The 17,339-nt window shown below is 40.8% G+C and overlaps 1 protein-coding gene across 3 annotated transcripts in view; it reads right to left on the bottom strand.

Moving 5' to 3' along the window:
- The window catches only part of cntfr (ciliary neurotrophic factor receptor), a 617,831-nt gene that overhangs the window by 16,582 nt on the left and 583,910 nt on the right, over nucleotides 1–17,339 (bottom strand). For all 3 annotated transcript variants that reach the window (XM_034192939.1, XM_034192938.1, XM_034192937.1), the window contains one exon: nucleotides 1,165–1,233. In XM_034192939.1, the coding sequence (XP_034048830.1) occupies nucleotides 1,165–1,233 (69 nt within the window). The remainder of the gene's footprint in view (nucleotides 1–1,164; nucleotides 1,234–17,339) is intronic.

Below are 17,339 nucleotides of genomic sequence, written 5' to 3'. Positions count from 1 at the left end.
AGAAATATTTGGCATCTTTGTGGGTGGAAGAAATATCCCACATAATGGGTGCTAAATTGTGTGGGCATTCGAAAGTTTTTCACTTTGCCTTGTGGAACCGTAGACACCAGAATGGGTATAATCCCAAAATGAGGATTTCACATAAGTTAATAATTGTAAGTGCAAAAAGAAATTCAATTAGCCACTTGCACCTATGCAGAACATAAGACAAAGACACACATTTTATTTGAAAATGTCCTTTTTGAACATTTACCAACCTCACTTATATGCATGTTCAATGCAAGGGTGGTGGCCAAGTGGGTAGTGCGTTTGGATTCAGTACAGAAGGTTCCCGGTTCAAAGACACCCCTGCTCATTTCTCCATGTAATGTGGAGTTGCACCAGGAACGGCATTTGGCATAAAACCTGTGCCAAATTACCATGTAAATCTATCTCAGATCTGCTGTGATTAGTCCAAGTGAAAACAAGGGAGCAGCCGAAGGGATTTATTTTACATATTGGATGGTGGCACGGTGAAGAAGGTCGTGGGATCGCTTCTTGTCCTTTGTTCTCCCTGTGTCTGTGTGGGTTTCCCCCAGATGCTCCGGTTTCCTCCCACAATTAAAAAAAAAAATGCTTATATAGGGTCTGCGCCTTTCTCTGCCCCTGACCAAGGCAGCGTCTCTACATCTGGAGGTGGTCACTGGGCACCGGACTGTGGCTGCCCACTGCTCCTAGTGGTTGGATTGTGTCTAACTGTAACTAGGATGGGTTAAATGCAGAGGACAAATTTCATTGTTTGTATGGATGTATGTATATTTGCAATGACAATAAAGGCTCTATTTATGTTCATTACCCACAATATTGCGCACTCTGGTGGACACATGCCAAATTGCATATTCATGGAGGCAAATTGTGACATCAACGTGCACTTTTTTGCACATTTGAAAGGTGAAATCCTCAGTGTGCACTGCTAGTAAATCATCATGTACTTTTTTTTTCCAGGAGCTATAGTGCATGTTTTTAAACTCACACCCTTTAGTAAATCAGAACTTTGATGTTTGCTTTTTTTGATGAATGGTTTATCAGTTCTGAGGCTGCAGCGTTGGAAATCGATCCCGTTGTTCTTCACGTAGCATTGACAGTTTGGTTTTATGATTATTCAGCCAGAAATGAAGATGTTACCTGGATTATATATTCCTTTCCTGCGTAGGCGTCGGTGATGGTGTGGAACGTGCTCTCTGATAACTCCACCTGGAAAACCAACACAAGAGACAGAGTGATCAGTCCAGATCCCCAAAAGCACAGAATAGATATGAATGGTTCAGGTTTGACATCAACTTTGCTTCCTTCAGGCACAAGAATCAGCCTGGGACAAAAAAAAAAACCCCACCAAAATATCAAGTCAGATTTCACACCTGAGTGTACAACTGAAAAGCAACATCAAAGTTACTTTATGACCACATAATTAACAGAATACAAAGTTTGCTCACAAACTATCTCACCAGCTTTGAACAAGCTACATGCTAACTAGCCATGTTAGACACAAGTATGGCCATAATTTGGCTCGGCTAGTTCATTAACAAGCTAATGTGGCTGCTACCAAAAGAAAAAAAGGTAACAAGTAGGTGAAGTGAATGTGTTTGTGCTTCTTCAACTAGCGTTTCGACTAAATGGCACCAATTTTAACACGTTTTTGTAACAGTTTGTACTTCTGTATGAAGGAATTTTATACATGCTGCCATAGTTAGCAATTATGCTCGCCGTTATGACACTGGATGTTGTTTACATCCTTCAAGTGGACAGCGTGTCTGTCGGCATGCCAACATTCATCAATCATCAGTTTGAAAGTCTGTGGTCTGATTGTTCTTGCTGCTCCGGTGCTGTTGGAAGTGGAAATGATAGTTTGCAGGGATCTTTGTGATTTGCTAATTTAATGAAGGTTTTGATGAAATGCAGCCGCCATGCATATGGATCATCTGTTGCGGTTCTATTTCAGGATGTCGCCTGTTTCAGTGCACATCTTTGTCTTTGCCACCGTTCTGTGCATTGCGATGTATTCCCAGCAGACACTGCTGTGCACATGCAAAAAGCTGATTTAAGACGTTTATGTTGGGGTGGGAGCAGCACGGTGGCTTAGTGGTTAGCACTGTTGCCTCACAGTGAGAAGGTTGTGGGTTCGATTCCCGTGGCCTTTCTGTGTGGAGTTTGCATGTTCTCCCCGTGTTTGCGTGGGTTTCCTCCGGGTGCTCCGGTTTCCTCCCGCATCCAAAGACACGCGGGTTAGGTGGAGTGGAATCTTTAAAAATTGTCCATAGGTGTGTGTGTGGGTGTGTCTGTGTTTGTTTGTTTGTAGCCCTGCAACAGACTGGCGTCCTGTCCTGGGTGTACCCCGCCTCGCGCCTTATGGGATAGGCTTCAGTCCCCCGTGACCCTTAATTGGACTAAGCGGTAGAAAATGAATGAATGAATGAATGTCGGGGTGGAAGTCAGGCTGATGCATGTGCAAAAACGTCATCAGAACTGTGCTTCCTTCATGCACAGCTTTATGTGGGAAAAGTGCATATTTTTGCATTGGTAAGCTTCTAACTAAATTAGTTTTATCCATCTCATTTCTGGTACTGTCTGCTAGGCTCAAATTAAGGGATTAAAGCAATGTACTTTAATGCTATACAATTATTCCTAAATGTTTTCTACAGCCTTTAAAAATATGAAATATTCCAGGGTCACGAGTTATGGAAGTTTCTAGCTAAAAAAAAGAGGCAGTGATGAGGTTTTAAGTGAACTTCTGGCCTGAAAGACGTCTACTCATAGCTGCAAATTATGCGCTCAGTGTGCAGATCCAAATCAGAGCCTTTAATGTCTTATAGTGAGCAGATTCATCTTTCCTGTCTGGTGCAACACTTTTATTCAGTGCTTATTTAATCACACATCTTCCAGTGCTTTTTTTTTTATTGTTATTTAATGCATAGGTCTGGCTCTCCTCTCTCCTCCTCTCCGCTTTACCTTTGCACTGTTTTGCATTTCACCTTTGATTTGGATGAACCTTGAATGGCCTCCACACTCCAACACATGCAAACACAAAGACATGCATACAGTACACACAAAAATACCAGCGCCATAATGGATGATTATATGAGAAAGTTTTGGCATCAGTGCTGCGTAATTTTATAATACAGTATAATGCTTGCCAACATCTGAAAGCCTTTCCTGCATACTTTAATTTGTAAACGCAGAATGAAACAAATATTTGAAACACCAGGGAGAGCAAAAAAGAATGATTTGTTGCTTTGATTTGCTCTATAATTTAGGCTTGGCGCTGTGTGTTTTTGCCTTTGGCTTGTGTCTGGAAGACTGGAGGGGAAAACAGAGTCAAATGATTTAGTGACATGCCTGTTGCCTTCTGCATTCTAACACTGAACCAACAACAAAGGAATAAAAAAAGTAATTTAAAAAGACTTTAAAAACCTGAATACTTTCTCTTCTACTTCCAACCTTTAATTCAGATTTGATTCCAAGTAATCCTGATTTTAAAAACTCAAAAAGGCATCAAATGCAAACCTCAGTGGATGAGGTTATGAGTGGATTATCTTTTACACACATTCACGTTTGGAAATATTCCCACTATTGCAAGAGAGGGAGGAGGCCGTGACATACTTTAGTTAGAAGTCACAAAACCTCAGTAACTTTCCACCCCATTACAGTCGCAGAAAGACTATGTTATATGTCTTCACTTACAACGTAGGACCCTGCTCTTTATAACAAAAATGAATCATTTTAACAGACAAAAAGAAATCCAATTGTTTCCTCAATTCCAACACAGACGCGTCCCAGCATCACAAGTCATCAAGCATCAATTAAACATCATTACCAGTAACACGATTGTCTTACATTTCAACGGTAGGGTCATTGTCCTTATAATGTTCTGTGCTCTCTCATTATTTGGTCCTCACTAGGGATGTCCTGATTGATCACATGATTGGAAATTGGGCCCGATCACGTGGTTTCAGACTTGAACGAAATTGGACGTTGCATCCCGATTAGGAATCTGATATAGATTTTATCGTCATTATTTTGATCAGCGCTATTTCAAGCTCATTATTGCAGATTAATGGGCCATTCACGCGTCGGAAGCATCAGAAGCGTCAAGAATCAGTCTAAAAAGCATTATTTTCAATGAGACGTGTTGCTTTTTAGAGGCGTCAGAAGCGTCGCTTTAGCTTGGCTTTTGATGCGACAGTTCTGAGCGTGCATTGCCGCTTGTCGGCAGGCTGACGCCGTCAAAGTTCAACCCAATCCAACTTTCGACGCTCTGAGCTGTGACGTAGCTTCGCACTGTCCAATAGGAATGACGCGTTGGGCCTAAACACGGAAGACTAGTGGCAGAAACCACTGATCTGTACAAAACGGATCGGGGCAGAAACCACTGATCTCTACAAAACAGAAACGTGTCACAGGACTGGTCATTTATAGAGCAGTTTTCTGAAGAAAAGTCCTTGGAATTGTTTTTTGTTGTTGTTGTTTGTTACCTCAAAATTTCTGATTACTGTTAAAAAAAAGTTTAGAACACTTGTAATTAAAATATCTAAATCAATAAATGGTTCTTTAGAAACCTTATATCTGTAAATTAAAACCACCTGTTATTTCAGATTAGATCATTTCTTGTTTAACATAAGGAATCTTGGACATTTATTTTTAGACAAATAAAATAACATGAAAATTTGTACATTTTTTTAAGTCTGGTAGATTATTACTTGATTGTTCAAGACACCTCAAGGAGAAATGCACTGTTTAAGTGATAAATAATAAAATAAGATGATTATATATTTAGTATTTGTTCATTGTTCATTCAGTTTTTTAAAGTATCGGATCAGGACTCGGTATCAGCAGATACTCAAAATCAGATGACTCAGAATTGGATCGGGGCCAAAAAACCCTGATCAGGACATCCCTAGTCCTCACACATTTTTCTTGATTTATGAACATTTGTACAACATTCCCGGCGACAACCTCAATTCCTCCGTATTTTGTTTTGCTGTCTGTCTTGATGGTTCCTTATTGTTTACATAGTTTCCATAATGTCAGCGTTCTGTTTGATTGTCATCCAACTTTCCTCAACCTCTCAAGTCTGACGTACTGCACGAACGTTGACGATGTCAGAACGGATCAATAACTAAAGCTCTGACGAGATGATCATAACATCCTTGTATTGCTGATGACTCGTTCATGTGTGGGACAAAAAGCAACATTGTCATACAGAAACAATAGCGGCAAGAACATTTTATCAACTACTTTAGCTATTTATGCACGTTCCAGCTGTTTGTGGCTGGCCTGCATGTGCACACACATTGTTGTTGTGAAGACCAACATCTCTCACCTATTGTCAAGATAACCAAATCCCGCACCTGCAGGTGCTGCGGACATGAAGACAAGGCTAGCTGCGCTCGTTCTCATACCTGCTGTCGGTCATGTCATTGCAAATGTTTTATTTTGATTTTGTCTAAAGCGTTGACATTAGCTTTGTTTTTCTTTCGTTAGTTTCGGTTTTGTTTTGTTCCCTTCTGCACTCTTGATTCCCAGGCCTTTCAGTTATGGTAAAGGTGCAGGATCATTTGTCCACCTTTCCTCAACGATTTGTGACTTTTTGACTTTTTAATCCTCTGTTCAGCTGTTGCCGTGTACCGTGTGACTGGTAACTAATGTACACAGACACACAGATTTGGGCCTTAGAGAATTATGGCATAGATAATGTATAGATAATGGCAATAGTGGACCTAGACCCAGTTAAGTCATAGTGAACCAAGTTTAAGCATTGACATGAAATTTTCAACTTGGCCTACGTCTCCTTGTGTTTGGGTCAAAGAGCTGAACCTCCTCATAGCTTCACCCAGGAAATAACCAGAACAGTGCATAGTTGATCAAAATCCATCATGCGACCATTGCCTTGATCTTCATAAGCTTCTCTATCGACTCTAATTCTAATTCTTTCCTTGTCGGTCTCTTGCCTCCCCATCTGTTTGTCTGACTGAGTGCTACATGTATAAACTTAATTACATTAGTGGAATGTAAAAACACTTCCCAGTGCAATCTTTGTGCGTGTGTGCATGTGCTCCTGTTGAGCGACCTGTGTTTACATTTGGCCAAATGGATACCAAACATCTGGCTCCAGATTTTTCTTTTTGATCTACAGGATTTTAACCAGTGTTTTTTAAGCATCTGCTTTATGACATCATAAATATCTACCTTCCTTTATTAGTATCGGTTATTCACAACTGTAAGTTGTGCTTGTCAGGAGAAAACTCTGTTTCTAGCAAATTTTCATATCTCAAAACTCAAGCATCATAAAACTCTCAAAATTAAAATTTTTATACATTAATACTGGGAGGTTAAAGCTCTGCGTACCAAAAAATCATGCATTTCTGACATTCAGAAATGCCAATTTTAACAGCGCAAGTACAGATATGTACTTATGCTCTTAAATTTCTCAAGCTTAAAAGTTAAAACAGCTTTAATAATATGTTGAATTGATGGCCAAGTATTTTCCAAAACTTGGGCTGGTTCACACTTGTGTCCCTTGACCTTATGGGCAACGTACTTGTAATCACATACTGGCCATTTTTGGTTTAGATATGTGATCTCAGAGTGCCCTCTTAAGTTTCTGCACTGAATATTTATGTGGCTGGTTGACGGCTCATCTGAGTATTTATCTGCTGCTTCTGTGGACAAAATAGTATTTATCTGTTGTTTCTGTGGTCAAAATTTGTGTCTGGTCTTAACAAGTTTGTTGGCTAACTCCAGTGACTTTGTGCATTTCCTCTATGTGGCTTTCCTTATTGATGTCTACGGTGTAGCGCTTGTGCTTGACGTGCATATTTGTTTGCATTGATTGATGATGATTTTACATCCTGTGTGTGTGTTCGTTTAAAGCTCTACATTCATCTTTAATTTCTCTAAACTATGCGCTGGCATTTAGCTGCATTTTGAAAAATATGAAAGACGAAGTGTGACCATCTATGTTTGCGTGCAACACGCATGCTTGTTTAAAAGTGTGTTTGTGTTGAAGGCTCTGAACTGAAACTGGTGTTGTGTGCGTGTGTGTGTGTGTTCATGCACTTGCATGCATATGTTATCTTTATCTGTTCATGTGAAAGAGTACGCCGAGTAACCAGCTTGCAGATAAACATTTCCAGAGAGATGGATGTGTTGCTCTGCTGCCAAGTGGCTAAACAGGGAGCAGTGAGAGCAGCACTTACTATCACATAGGGAGACGGATGGGGGAGACGGAGAAACAGGGAGGGTAAGATTGGATAGAGGGAGAATGTGGATTTTCAAGAGGACTCTGCTATTGCTGCCAAAAATCATGTCAGGTCATTGACTGCAGAGCCGAGCCAATGTGCGGCAGAAGTGGCGCAGAGGAGATGGATGCATACTTTACATGTTTATGTTGAAGAAAAGCACAGCTTTGAGTTAGCGCCATACAGGAACGAGATCATTACGTCTCAGATGTAGTTTCAGAATGTCTGATGTTGTGTGTCCAATCAGAAGGTTCACCCAGTGTGAGCGGGAGTGTGTGTGGAGCGAGCGTCGAATTGTTCAGTCAACTGGGCGATGCAAAACAAATTCTCTCATTGGGACAAAAAACTCACAATGTTAATAAATTCATAATGCACTGCCACAAGTTCTTTATAATATGAGTGTGAAATGTTTAGCAATTAAATCATGTCACAGCTGCAAATTAAAAATATATGAGACAAAAATCTTTACATTGTTGCCAAGAATAATGAGCAAGAAGAAGATCATAATGTCGTGATCAAAAATGTATCATGTTCAGGAAATAAATCAGTTCATCAAAATTTGGGGCAACAAGATTATGTCAACATCAGAGATGAACAATGTAATTTGTATGCAATGAACTATAATCATTATGTCAAACAGTTTAATAATATGTGGAAGCAGTATTATGGTGTGGACACAAATTACTAATCTTGGGAACACAATTATCATGCTGTGATTAATTTAATATTTTGGGAACAATATTAGAATATTTCTGTGAAATAGCAATGAATGGCATCAAGATAATTATGTGGCAAATTACAAGAGTGTGTCGAACATGTGGGAACAAAGTTTTTATGTTCTGGAAAATTTAAATTGGAACAACATTATTATGAATGCAAATTAACAGGGTGGGGAAAATATTTTGGAGAAAAAATTATGATGCTGTAGATAATTTAATGTATGTAACAATATTACAGTGTTGCTGTGAATTGGCAAAGGATGGGAACAAATAATTATGAGGTGGAACAAGTATGGGAGTAACAACTACAGCCCAAATGATATGGATTTTTCGGGGGGTTGTGATGCGCATATATATATATATATATATATATATATATATATATATATATATATATATGGCCAAGTGGGTAATGCGCTTGGTTTCAGTTCAGAAGGTTACGGGTTCAAATCCCACCCCTGCCACATTTCTCCATGTAATGTGGAGTTGCGTCAGGAAGGGCATCCGGCGTAAAACCTGTGCCAATTAAACATGCAGATCCACCTTGGATTTGCTGTGGCGACCCCGAGTGCAAACAAGGGAGCAGCCGAAGGGATTTACTATATATATATATATATATATATATATATATATATATATATATATATATATATATATATATATAGTTGAATGTAAAGGTTTGGGCATCCCTGATGATTTCCATGATTTTCATAGTAGAGAAGCTTGAATCTTCGACTGGACTGGGTTGCTTGACGCAAGGACGTTTCACTTCAAATCGCAGAAGCTTCCTCAGCTAAAATTCTTGCTCTGGAAGTCTGACTTCTGTCTGACTCTTGTAGAGACGAATGAACAGAAGCCAACAAAAGCTGGAGCTTTAAACCTAACCAGACCCCTCCTACTGAGAGGCAGACTGCTATAGGCTAGTGACTAAACAATAGCTCTAATTAGCAACTATTGCCCTAATGATGGGATGGATGCCTTTCTTGATGGCTCCCTTGATGACTCTCCTGATGACGTGAATGACTCATTACCACGAAAAAAGACTGAAACTCCTTTGACCTGAGTACCCCATTGTAAACAGGGGATAAAGCGTGTCTCAGACCCCCTCCCCGGTTAAGGCTGGGTTACAAACGTTTCACAAAGAATGCCTCCTTGACCCCTCTCTCAAACCATTTCTTCTCTCTGGCTAATATTTTAACTTCCTTGTCCTCAAACGTGTGGTTAGTGTCTTTAAGGTGGAGATGAACTGCAGACTGAGGTCCACTGGCACCCTCTCTGCGGTGCTGGTATAGTCTTTTGTGTAAAGGTTGCTTAGTCTCACCTATGTAGTTTTCGTTACAGTTTTCCTGACATCTGATAGAATACACTACATAGCTCTGTGTGTAACTAGGGATCCTGTCCTTAGGGTGAACTAATTTCTGTCTCAAGGTGTTAATCGGTTTAAAGTAAACTGGGATTTTGTGCTGTCTGAAGATCCTCTGTAGTTTTTCCCCTACTCCTGCTAAATAAGGGAGAGACACTCCTCTTCTTCTTGTCTCCGTCTCCTGTCTATCTGGTCTCTTTGTTCTCTGGGACTTCTGCACTTTGTCCAGGGACCATCGTGGGTACCCACATACTGTGAGGGCTTTCCGGACACGTTGTTGTTCTTTAGCCCTTCCCTCTGCAGTTGTGGGCACCTGTAGGGCTATGTGTTGAAGCGTCCTGATCACCCCGAGCTTGTGTTCAAGGGGGTGGTTTGAGCCAAAGAGCAGATATTGGTCAGTGTGAGTTGGTTTTCTGTAAACCCCTGTCTGGAGCTGCCTGTTGTCTCCAATTGTAACATCACAGTCCAAGAAGGCTAAATGGTTGTTTCTGGCATCCTCACGTGTGAACTTGATGTTGGCGTCCACCGAGTTGATGTGTTCTGTAAAGTCTTCAACTTCCTGTTGCTTGATTTTAACCCATGTGTGATCAACATATCTGAACCAGTGAATGGGAGAGATGCCCGTGAAAGACGTCAAGGCTGTCTTCTCCACTCGCTCCATGTACAGATTGGCCACAATGGGGGATACTGGAGACCCCATCGCACAACCATGAATCTGCCTGTAGTAATTCCCCCTAAACAGGAAATACGTGGTGTTGAGACAGATCTCCAAGAGTTGGCAGATGTGGTCTGGTGTGAGTTTGGTCCTTTCAAGTAGCGACACATCCTAAAAAAAATTCCAGCTTTTGTTGGCTTCTGTTCATTCATCTCTACAAGAGTCAGACAGAAGTCAGACTTCTAGAGCAAGAATTTTAGCTGAGGAAACTTCTGCGATTTGAAAAGAAACGTCCTCGCGTCAAGCAATCCAGTCCAGTCGAAGATTCAAGCTTCTCTACTATGGAAACCACCTGGACAACTGAGACCCTACACAGAAACATTCCATGATTTTCCTTCATAAATCATTGGTTGTTTGATTCAGAAATTTCAGTTAAATATATCATATAGCAGACGAACACATTGATATTTGACAAGTGAAATTAAGTTTCTAGTATTTACAGAAAGTATGCAATAATTATTTAAACAAAATTAGGCAGGTGCATAAATTTGGGCACCCTTGTCATTTTATTGATTTGAATACATTTAGCACTAATTATTGGAACACAAAATTTGTTTGGTAAGCTCATTGACCCTTGACCTCCTTACACAGGTGAATCCAATCATGAGAAAGGGTATTTGAGGTGGCCATTTGCAAATGTTTCTCTTCTTTGCATCTCTTCTAATGAGAGGCAACATGGGAGCCTCTCAACAACTCTCCAATGACCTGAAAACAAACATTGTTCAACATCATGGTTTAGGGGAAGGATACAACAAGCTATCTCAGAGATTTCAGCTGTCAGTTTCCACTGTGAGGAACACAGTGAGGAAATGGAAGACCACAGGCACAGTACTAGTTAAGGCCCGAAGTGGCAGGCCAAGAAAAATCTCAGATAAACTGAAGCGAAGGATAGTGAGAACAGTCATAGTCAAGCCACAGACCTGCCCCAAAGACCTACAACATGATCTTGCTGCAGATATTGTCTCTGTGCATCGTTCAACTATACAGCACACTTTGCACCAGGATATGCTGTAGTGCAGAGGAAGTCTTTTCTGCATACACACCCCAAACAGAGTCACTTGAGGTTTGCTAAAGCACATTTGGACAAGCCAGCTTCATTTTGGAATAAAGGTGCTGTGGACTGATGAAACTAAAACTGAGTTACCGTATTTTCCGCACCATAAGGTGCACCTAAAAGCCTTAAATTTTCACAAAAATCAGCCGTGCGCCCTATAATCCGGTGCGCCTTATATGCGCACTGAATTCCAAAATCTGTAAAAACGACCGACGTTGTCTTTGACCGTCTGAATATTGGACCATTTCCCGCTGACACAAGGACGTAATACGTAAAGTACGTACGCTGGCAGCGTAGAGTACGTACCCTGGCAGCGATAAACCCATCGGAGAACATTACGTAATACGTAAAGTACGTACGCTAGTAGCGTAGAGTACGTACGCTGCCAGCGATAAACCAAACAGAGAAGAGTCCGTGAGTCCGTGGTACGTACACTTACCTCCGCCACTCCTCCGGTAGTTACCGTATACTACAGGTATCCTGCAAAACAACATTTGTTTGTCTAAGGACCCCCGAAAATGGCGCCAGCGAAGAGACATGCTTACGAGGCACAATTCAAACTGCAGGCTATCAGTTACGCGGTTGTTCATGGGAATAGAGCAGCTGCGAGAGGAAACAAGAAAATGAACTGCGCCAAGTTAAAAAGACCAAACGGAGTTTCAGCAGAAACAAAGCGAGGTGGCCACAGCTAGAAGAATAGCTGTTCAATTCACACACAGAAGATGAAGACTTCGATGGGTCTGTGACAGAACCATAATAAAAAATAATGTGAGTACCATATTGTTAAATACCGGTAGTTCAAAGTTGTTAAAAAGTTCAAATAAACTCAAATAAACTCACCGTTTTGCTTCCGTGACCTTTTTTTTTTTAACCAACAATCAACCAATGTACATCACAGTCTTCAATCTGACTGGCAGTTGCTGTGTTGCATCATTCAACATTTGCATAAAATATGCTTCCTGTCTATTTTAGCCTTGCTTAACAATTGAGATCACTTGTCTCTTGTCACTATAAAACATCCACTCTGATTGAAAATCCGTGGCAACTGGTCATGTTGCATGCATCTTTTAGGTAATGTAAAGGGTGATGGGGTCCCAGCCATGCTTGACAGTAGGGATGCACCGATACCACTTTTTCCCAGGCTACGTACAAGTACGAGTACTTACATTTGGGTACTCATCGATACGAGTACCAATACGAATACTCAATGATACCATTACAGTTTTACGATGACTTTGAAAATGTTTTATTCATCAGTTGTTCCTTACTTTTTGACTGTAACTGCGACCAATATCATTAGCTTTGTTTTTATTTACAAACATTTCACTTAAATCAAGTAACTTCACTTTTTGACTACAACAAATTGTGCTTTAACATTAACTGTGTTTTGACTCAGTTTTAAAAGTAACTAAGTTAGATTACTAGTTACTTTATTAGTTACTTTCAGCAGCTGCTGACAACACTCCCCCCACCAACATGAAATGAAATGAACCAGTTTTGCCAGTACTCACTTTATAGTCACCCTTTCTTGACTTAAATGAACATAAATACTTGTTTTATAAAAAGTAAAAGACATCTTTCTTGACCTCACGCTTAAATGTTGACAGCACTGTAACAGTAAAACTTACAATTTATAATCTATATTGTTTATAAATGTAACTATTAAATTCTTTCTAACATTTAAATTGTTTCTCAACATTTTAATTGTTAAAATTATTATTATTATTATTATTATTATAGTATTAGTAGTAGTGGTAGTATGAAAAATTGTCTTCAAAAGTGGACCTTTAATCTAGGGGTGTGGAGGGGGAAGCACGGCCCCCTTCCCCTTCCCGCCTGGATTCGCCCCTGGATGGCTGTCTGGGCAGGAAAAATTCACAATGTGCATTTATGGGAAAGCAGGACCAGATTGAGAGGTGGGGAATTTTTTTTACGTTTTTCAGCATTTTTGTTTATGTCATCCTCAGAAATAATTTATTATAATAATAATAATTTATTAATTGATATAGCGCCAAATCACGACTAATCGCCTCAAGGCACTTAAAAGCAGAATAAAATGAAATAAGATTAAAACACAATAAAAAAATTAAACATGAAAAGGTAAAAAAGGTAAAATAAATAAAAGGAATAAAAAAAGACACACAGTCATATAAAATACTAATGATAAAACAGGGAGAACAAATGTGTCTTCAGCCTGGCTTTAAAAATCTCCACAGAGTCTGACTGTCGTATCTGCGCAGGCAGATCATTCCACAGAAAGAGAATTTAGGTGCATCTGGGTGGAAAAAACAAGCGTTAGCATTTGTTAATGCATGCAGATCAGCTATTTTTAGTGAGGACAAACATTTTAAGGAAAAAAAAGGTAAAAATGTCTGAGTAAAACTCAGTGCAGGTGTGCTGCCGTCACCGCGCTTTGCAAGACAACAACTGTTTTCAACTCGTAGTCGGAGCTGCGCTGCAGAAAACAGGTGAAAAGCTCGTAGCATCACACGCTTCATTGGCGAAGTGGGCAGTTCCGTCAAACCATGACCTCCGCCTCACACGGGCTGCTGATATTGATCCACAATACAAACACAACGCATTGAGAGGTTGATGTCATGTTGCTGTAAAGGGGTATCGGGTGTCTAGTATCGGAGCAGTTTTATGATTAAAAATACAAGTAAATACATACGGGATCGGTGCATCCCTACTTGACAGCATTATAAACAATGTTGTCAGTGAGGACAAACTATATAACACCATTTCAACAGCCAAAATGTTTTTCTGCATTGTATATTCAGCAAGATAAAAGTTTTCATATCTGCAAAATTAATACCAATAGGGATATGTTCATCAAAGACTAATATTGCCTGAGATTTTTGGCCAACTGATATATTGCTGTGGACATGTCTAGTTTTTGACAAAAACTGAAATCTGTGTTCATAAAGAGAACATTAAGAAATAAATAATACATTTTACAGTGTAACTGTATCTAAACATAGAAAGAAATTATGTGAGCAATACACATTTAGTTTGTGTTGCACTACAGCATATCTAGTCATCTGGATGTGGAGCAAACACTGAAGATGAACAGCAGAATATGGTAACAATGTGTTTCCTGATTATTTCAGTGTAAGGTCAAGAACTTGTCCTCACAAAGCTACAAGCGCGGAAAAGAAGCCATGGAAATTCATGCACAGTCAGCCCAAGATTTTTACACAAATCCAGACAATAAGAGCACAGCGATGTGAAGATGTGAACATTCCTCAGGGATTGCATGAGGAACTGTGAGAAAAAGATGCGGCCCTTCACTGCTTTTCCTCTTCTCACTCTCCACTCATCACTCCTTTAAGCATCTTTTTCTCGACTTCTTTCACGGTTCCACTTTCCAGCTGAAGTGTGTCGTCACGCGGCCATCCATTTCTCCACTCCGACAGCATATTTTTGCATAAATCTTTCACTAATCCAACAGAGCAGGCCGTGTTTCTGTTCGTGTCCATTTGCTGAATTAGTCAAAAACTAATGAATGATTTTTTTTTTTTTTTTGCAAAAGTTGGCACAAATGTTTGGTAAAGCTGGAACAGAGCCTGGACATTAACAAAAAAAAAAAAAAAACTTTGGACCTTTGCAGAGGTGTTGTAGCAATTTATTTGCCATGCTTTTCTTCTTATATTATTTACACTGTTTTATTTTAAGTTGCAATATATTGGTTCCTGACATTTATTTATTTATTTATTTACAGATAAACAATATGATGTTTACTGCTGCAAACACTTGCAGTAACTTTCCCAGTGGGATCAATAAAGGTTCATCCCATAATATTGGCTGGAAAACACACACATACACACACACACAAGCAAGCTGTGTTTATAAAAAGGGAAGGAAAGCAACAGACTTTGATCAATTTTCACAGGAAAAAATACTTTAATTGGACTTTTCTACCTAGGATCAATAATTTGTGTCCTACAGTGCATCTGGAAAATATTCACAGCACTTCACTTTTTTCCACATTTAATGTTCCAGCCTTATTCCAAAATGGATGAAATTTTTTTTCCCTCACAATTCTACACACAATACCCCATAATGACAATGTGCAAAAATATTATACTTATATATATATATATATATATGTGTGTGTGTGTGTGTGTGTGTGTGTGTGTGTGTTTGTGTGTGTGTATAAACTAAGAAATCACATGTACATATATATTCACAACCTTTGTCATGAAGCTCAAAACTGAGGTCAGCTGCGACGTCGAGGTACAAATCTGGGGACGGGTGCAGAAACATTTCTGCTGCTTTGAAGGTTCCAATGAGCACAGTGGCCTCCATCATATGTAAATGGAAGAAGTTCGGATCCACCAGGACTCTTCCTAGAGCTGGCCGCCTGTCTAAACTGAGTGATCAGGGGAGAAGGGCCTTAGTCAGGGAGGTGACCAAGAACCCGATGGTCACTCTGTCACAGCTCCAGCATTCCTCTGCGGAGAGAGGAGAAACTTACAGAAGGACAACCATTTCTGCAGCAATCCACCAATCGGGCCTGTATGGTAGAGTGGACAGACAGAGCCACTCCTTAGTAAAAGGCGCATGACAGCCCACTTGCAGTTTACCAAAAGGCACCTGAAGGACTCTCAGAGACAAACACTGAACTCTTTAGTGTGAATGCCAAGGGTCATGTTTGGAGGAAACCAGGCACCATCCCTACAGTGAAGCATGGTGGTGGCAACATCATGCTGTGGGGTTTTACAGCAGCAGGAACTGGGAGACTAGTCCGGATTGAGGGAAAGATGAATGCAGCAATGTACACAGACATCCTGGATGAAAACCTGCTCCAGAGCGCTTTTGACCTCAGACTAGGGCGACGTTTCATCTTTCAGTAGGAAAATGACGCAAAGCACACAGCCAAGATATCAAAGGAGTGGCTTCAGGACAACTCTGTGAATGTTGTTGAGTCCAGACGTGAATCCAATTGAACATTTCTGGAGAGATCTGAAAATGGCTGTGTACTGATGCTCCCCAACCCAACCTGATGGAGCTTGAGAGGTGCTGCAAAGAGGAATGGACAAAACTGCCCAAAGATAAGCTTATGGCATCACATTCAAGAAGACTTGAGTATTGAACAAAGGATATGAATGCTTATGTACATGTGATTTCTTAGTTGTTATTTTTAATAAATTTGTAAAAATTTCAAAAAACTTTTTTTATGTGGTCATTATGGGTGTTGTGACTACAATTCTGAGGGAAAAAAAAAACAAAAACATTTACTCCATTTTGGAATAAGGCTGTAATTGTTATGTGGGCCGCTGAAGAGGAGGTACTGCTGGCCCACCACCACCAGAGGGCGCCCTGCTTGGAGTGCGGGCTCCAAGCACGAGAGGGCGCCGGACCCTGAAGAAGTGACAGCTGTCATTCTTCCCCTGCACCAGCTGTCACTCGTTCATCATCATCATCACCAACTTAAAAGCCGGATCGTGACTCCACCTCCTCGCCGAGAAATCGACTACCGTAAGGTAATTTCTCTGCTGTCTCATACGTTGAGTAATAACCTGAACTTTTGTTGCAGCCGGTATCCTGTGGTGTTCGCCCTTATCTGGGAAGTGGCGTGGAGCGTGACGACGACAACCGCGCTACAGATAAGTGGTCACACCAGGAGCTGCACGAGTGTGTGATTCGGAGGTGGAGGTTCTCCTCCTAACTGTGTACAGACTATAGACCACTGAGTGTAAGGAGTTACACTCATTCATCTTTTCTCTGCTTTCTGCCAGCAGTACCAGGGTCGACAGCCGAAGACAGAGGTCACCTGGGGATTCGGGACTTGGCGGCTCCGGTGTTCTTCAGACCGTTGGTGGTGGAGGCCGTGTGGAGCGCGGTCTCTCTCTCGTCGGGGTCTTCTATCTTCGAGCCTGCCCACACGTCACCTGGTGTTAATTGACTTTGCAATTTCTGTACATTTAGTTGTGTATTGTCACAACAGTAAATTGTTGCCTTTTGGTTTACTCATTGTCCGTTCATTTGCGCCCCCTGTTGTGGGTCCGTGCTACGACACCTTCCCAACAGGATTTCTCGGCCAAGGACATTCCCCTCTGTGTGGACTCCCCCAAACTGAAAGACAGATACATCGGTCCCTTCCCAATCCTCAAGGTCATCAACCCGGCCGCAGTGAAGCTCCGACTCCCAGCTTCACTGCGGATCCACCCGGTCTTCCACGTGTCCCGTATAAAGCCTCACCACACCTCGC

This window comes from Thalassophryne amazonica, chromosome 17, assembly GCF_902500255.1.
Source record: "Thalassophryne amazonica chromosome 17, fThaAma1.1, whole genome shotgun sequence".
Taxonomy (NCBI): domain Eukaryota; kingdom Metazoa; phylum Chordata; class Actinopteri; order Batrachoidiformes; family Batrachoididae; genus Thalassophryne; species Thalassophryne amazonica.
The sequence above is the reverse complement of the archived record's forward strand: the minus strand, read 5'-3'. Positions and strand labels throughout refer to the sequence as shown.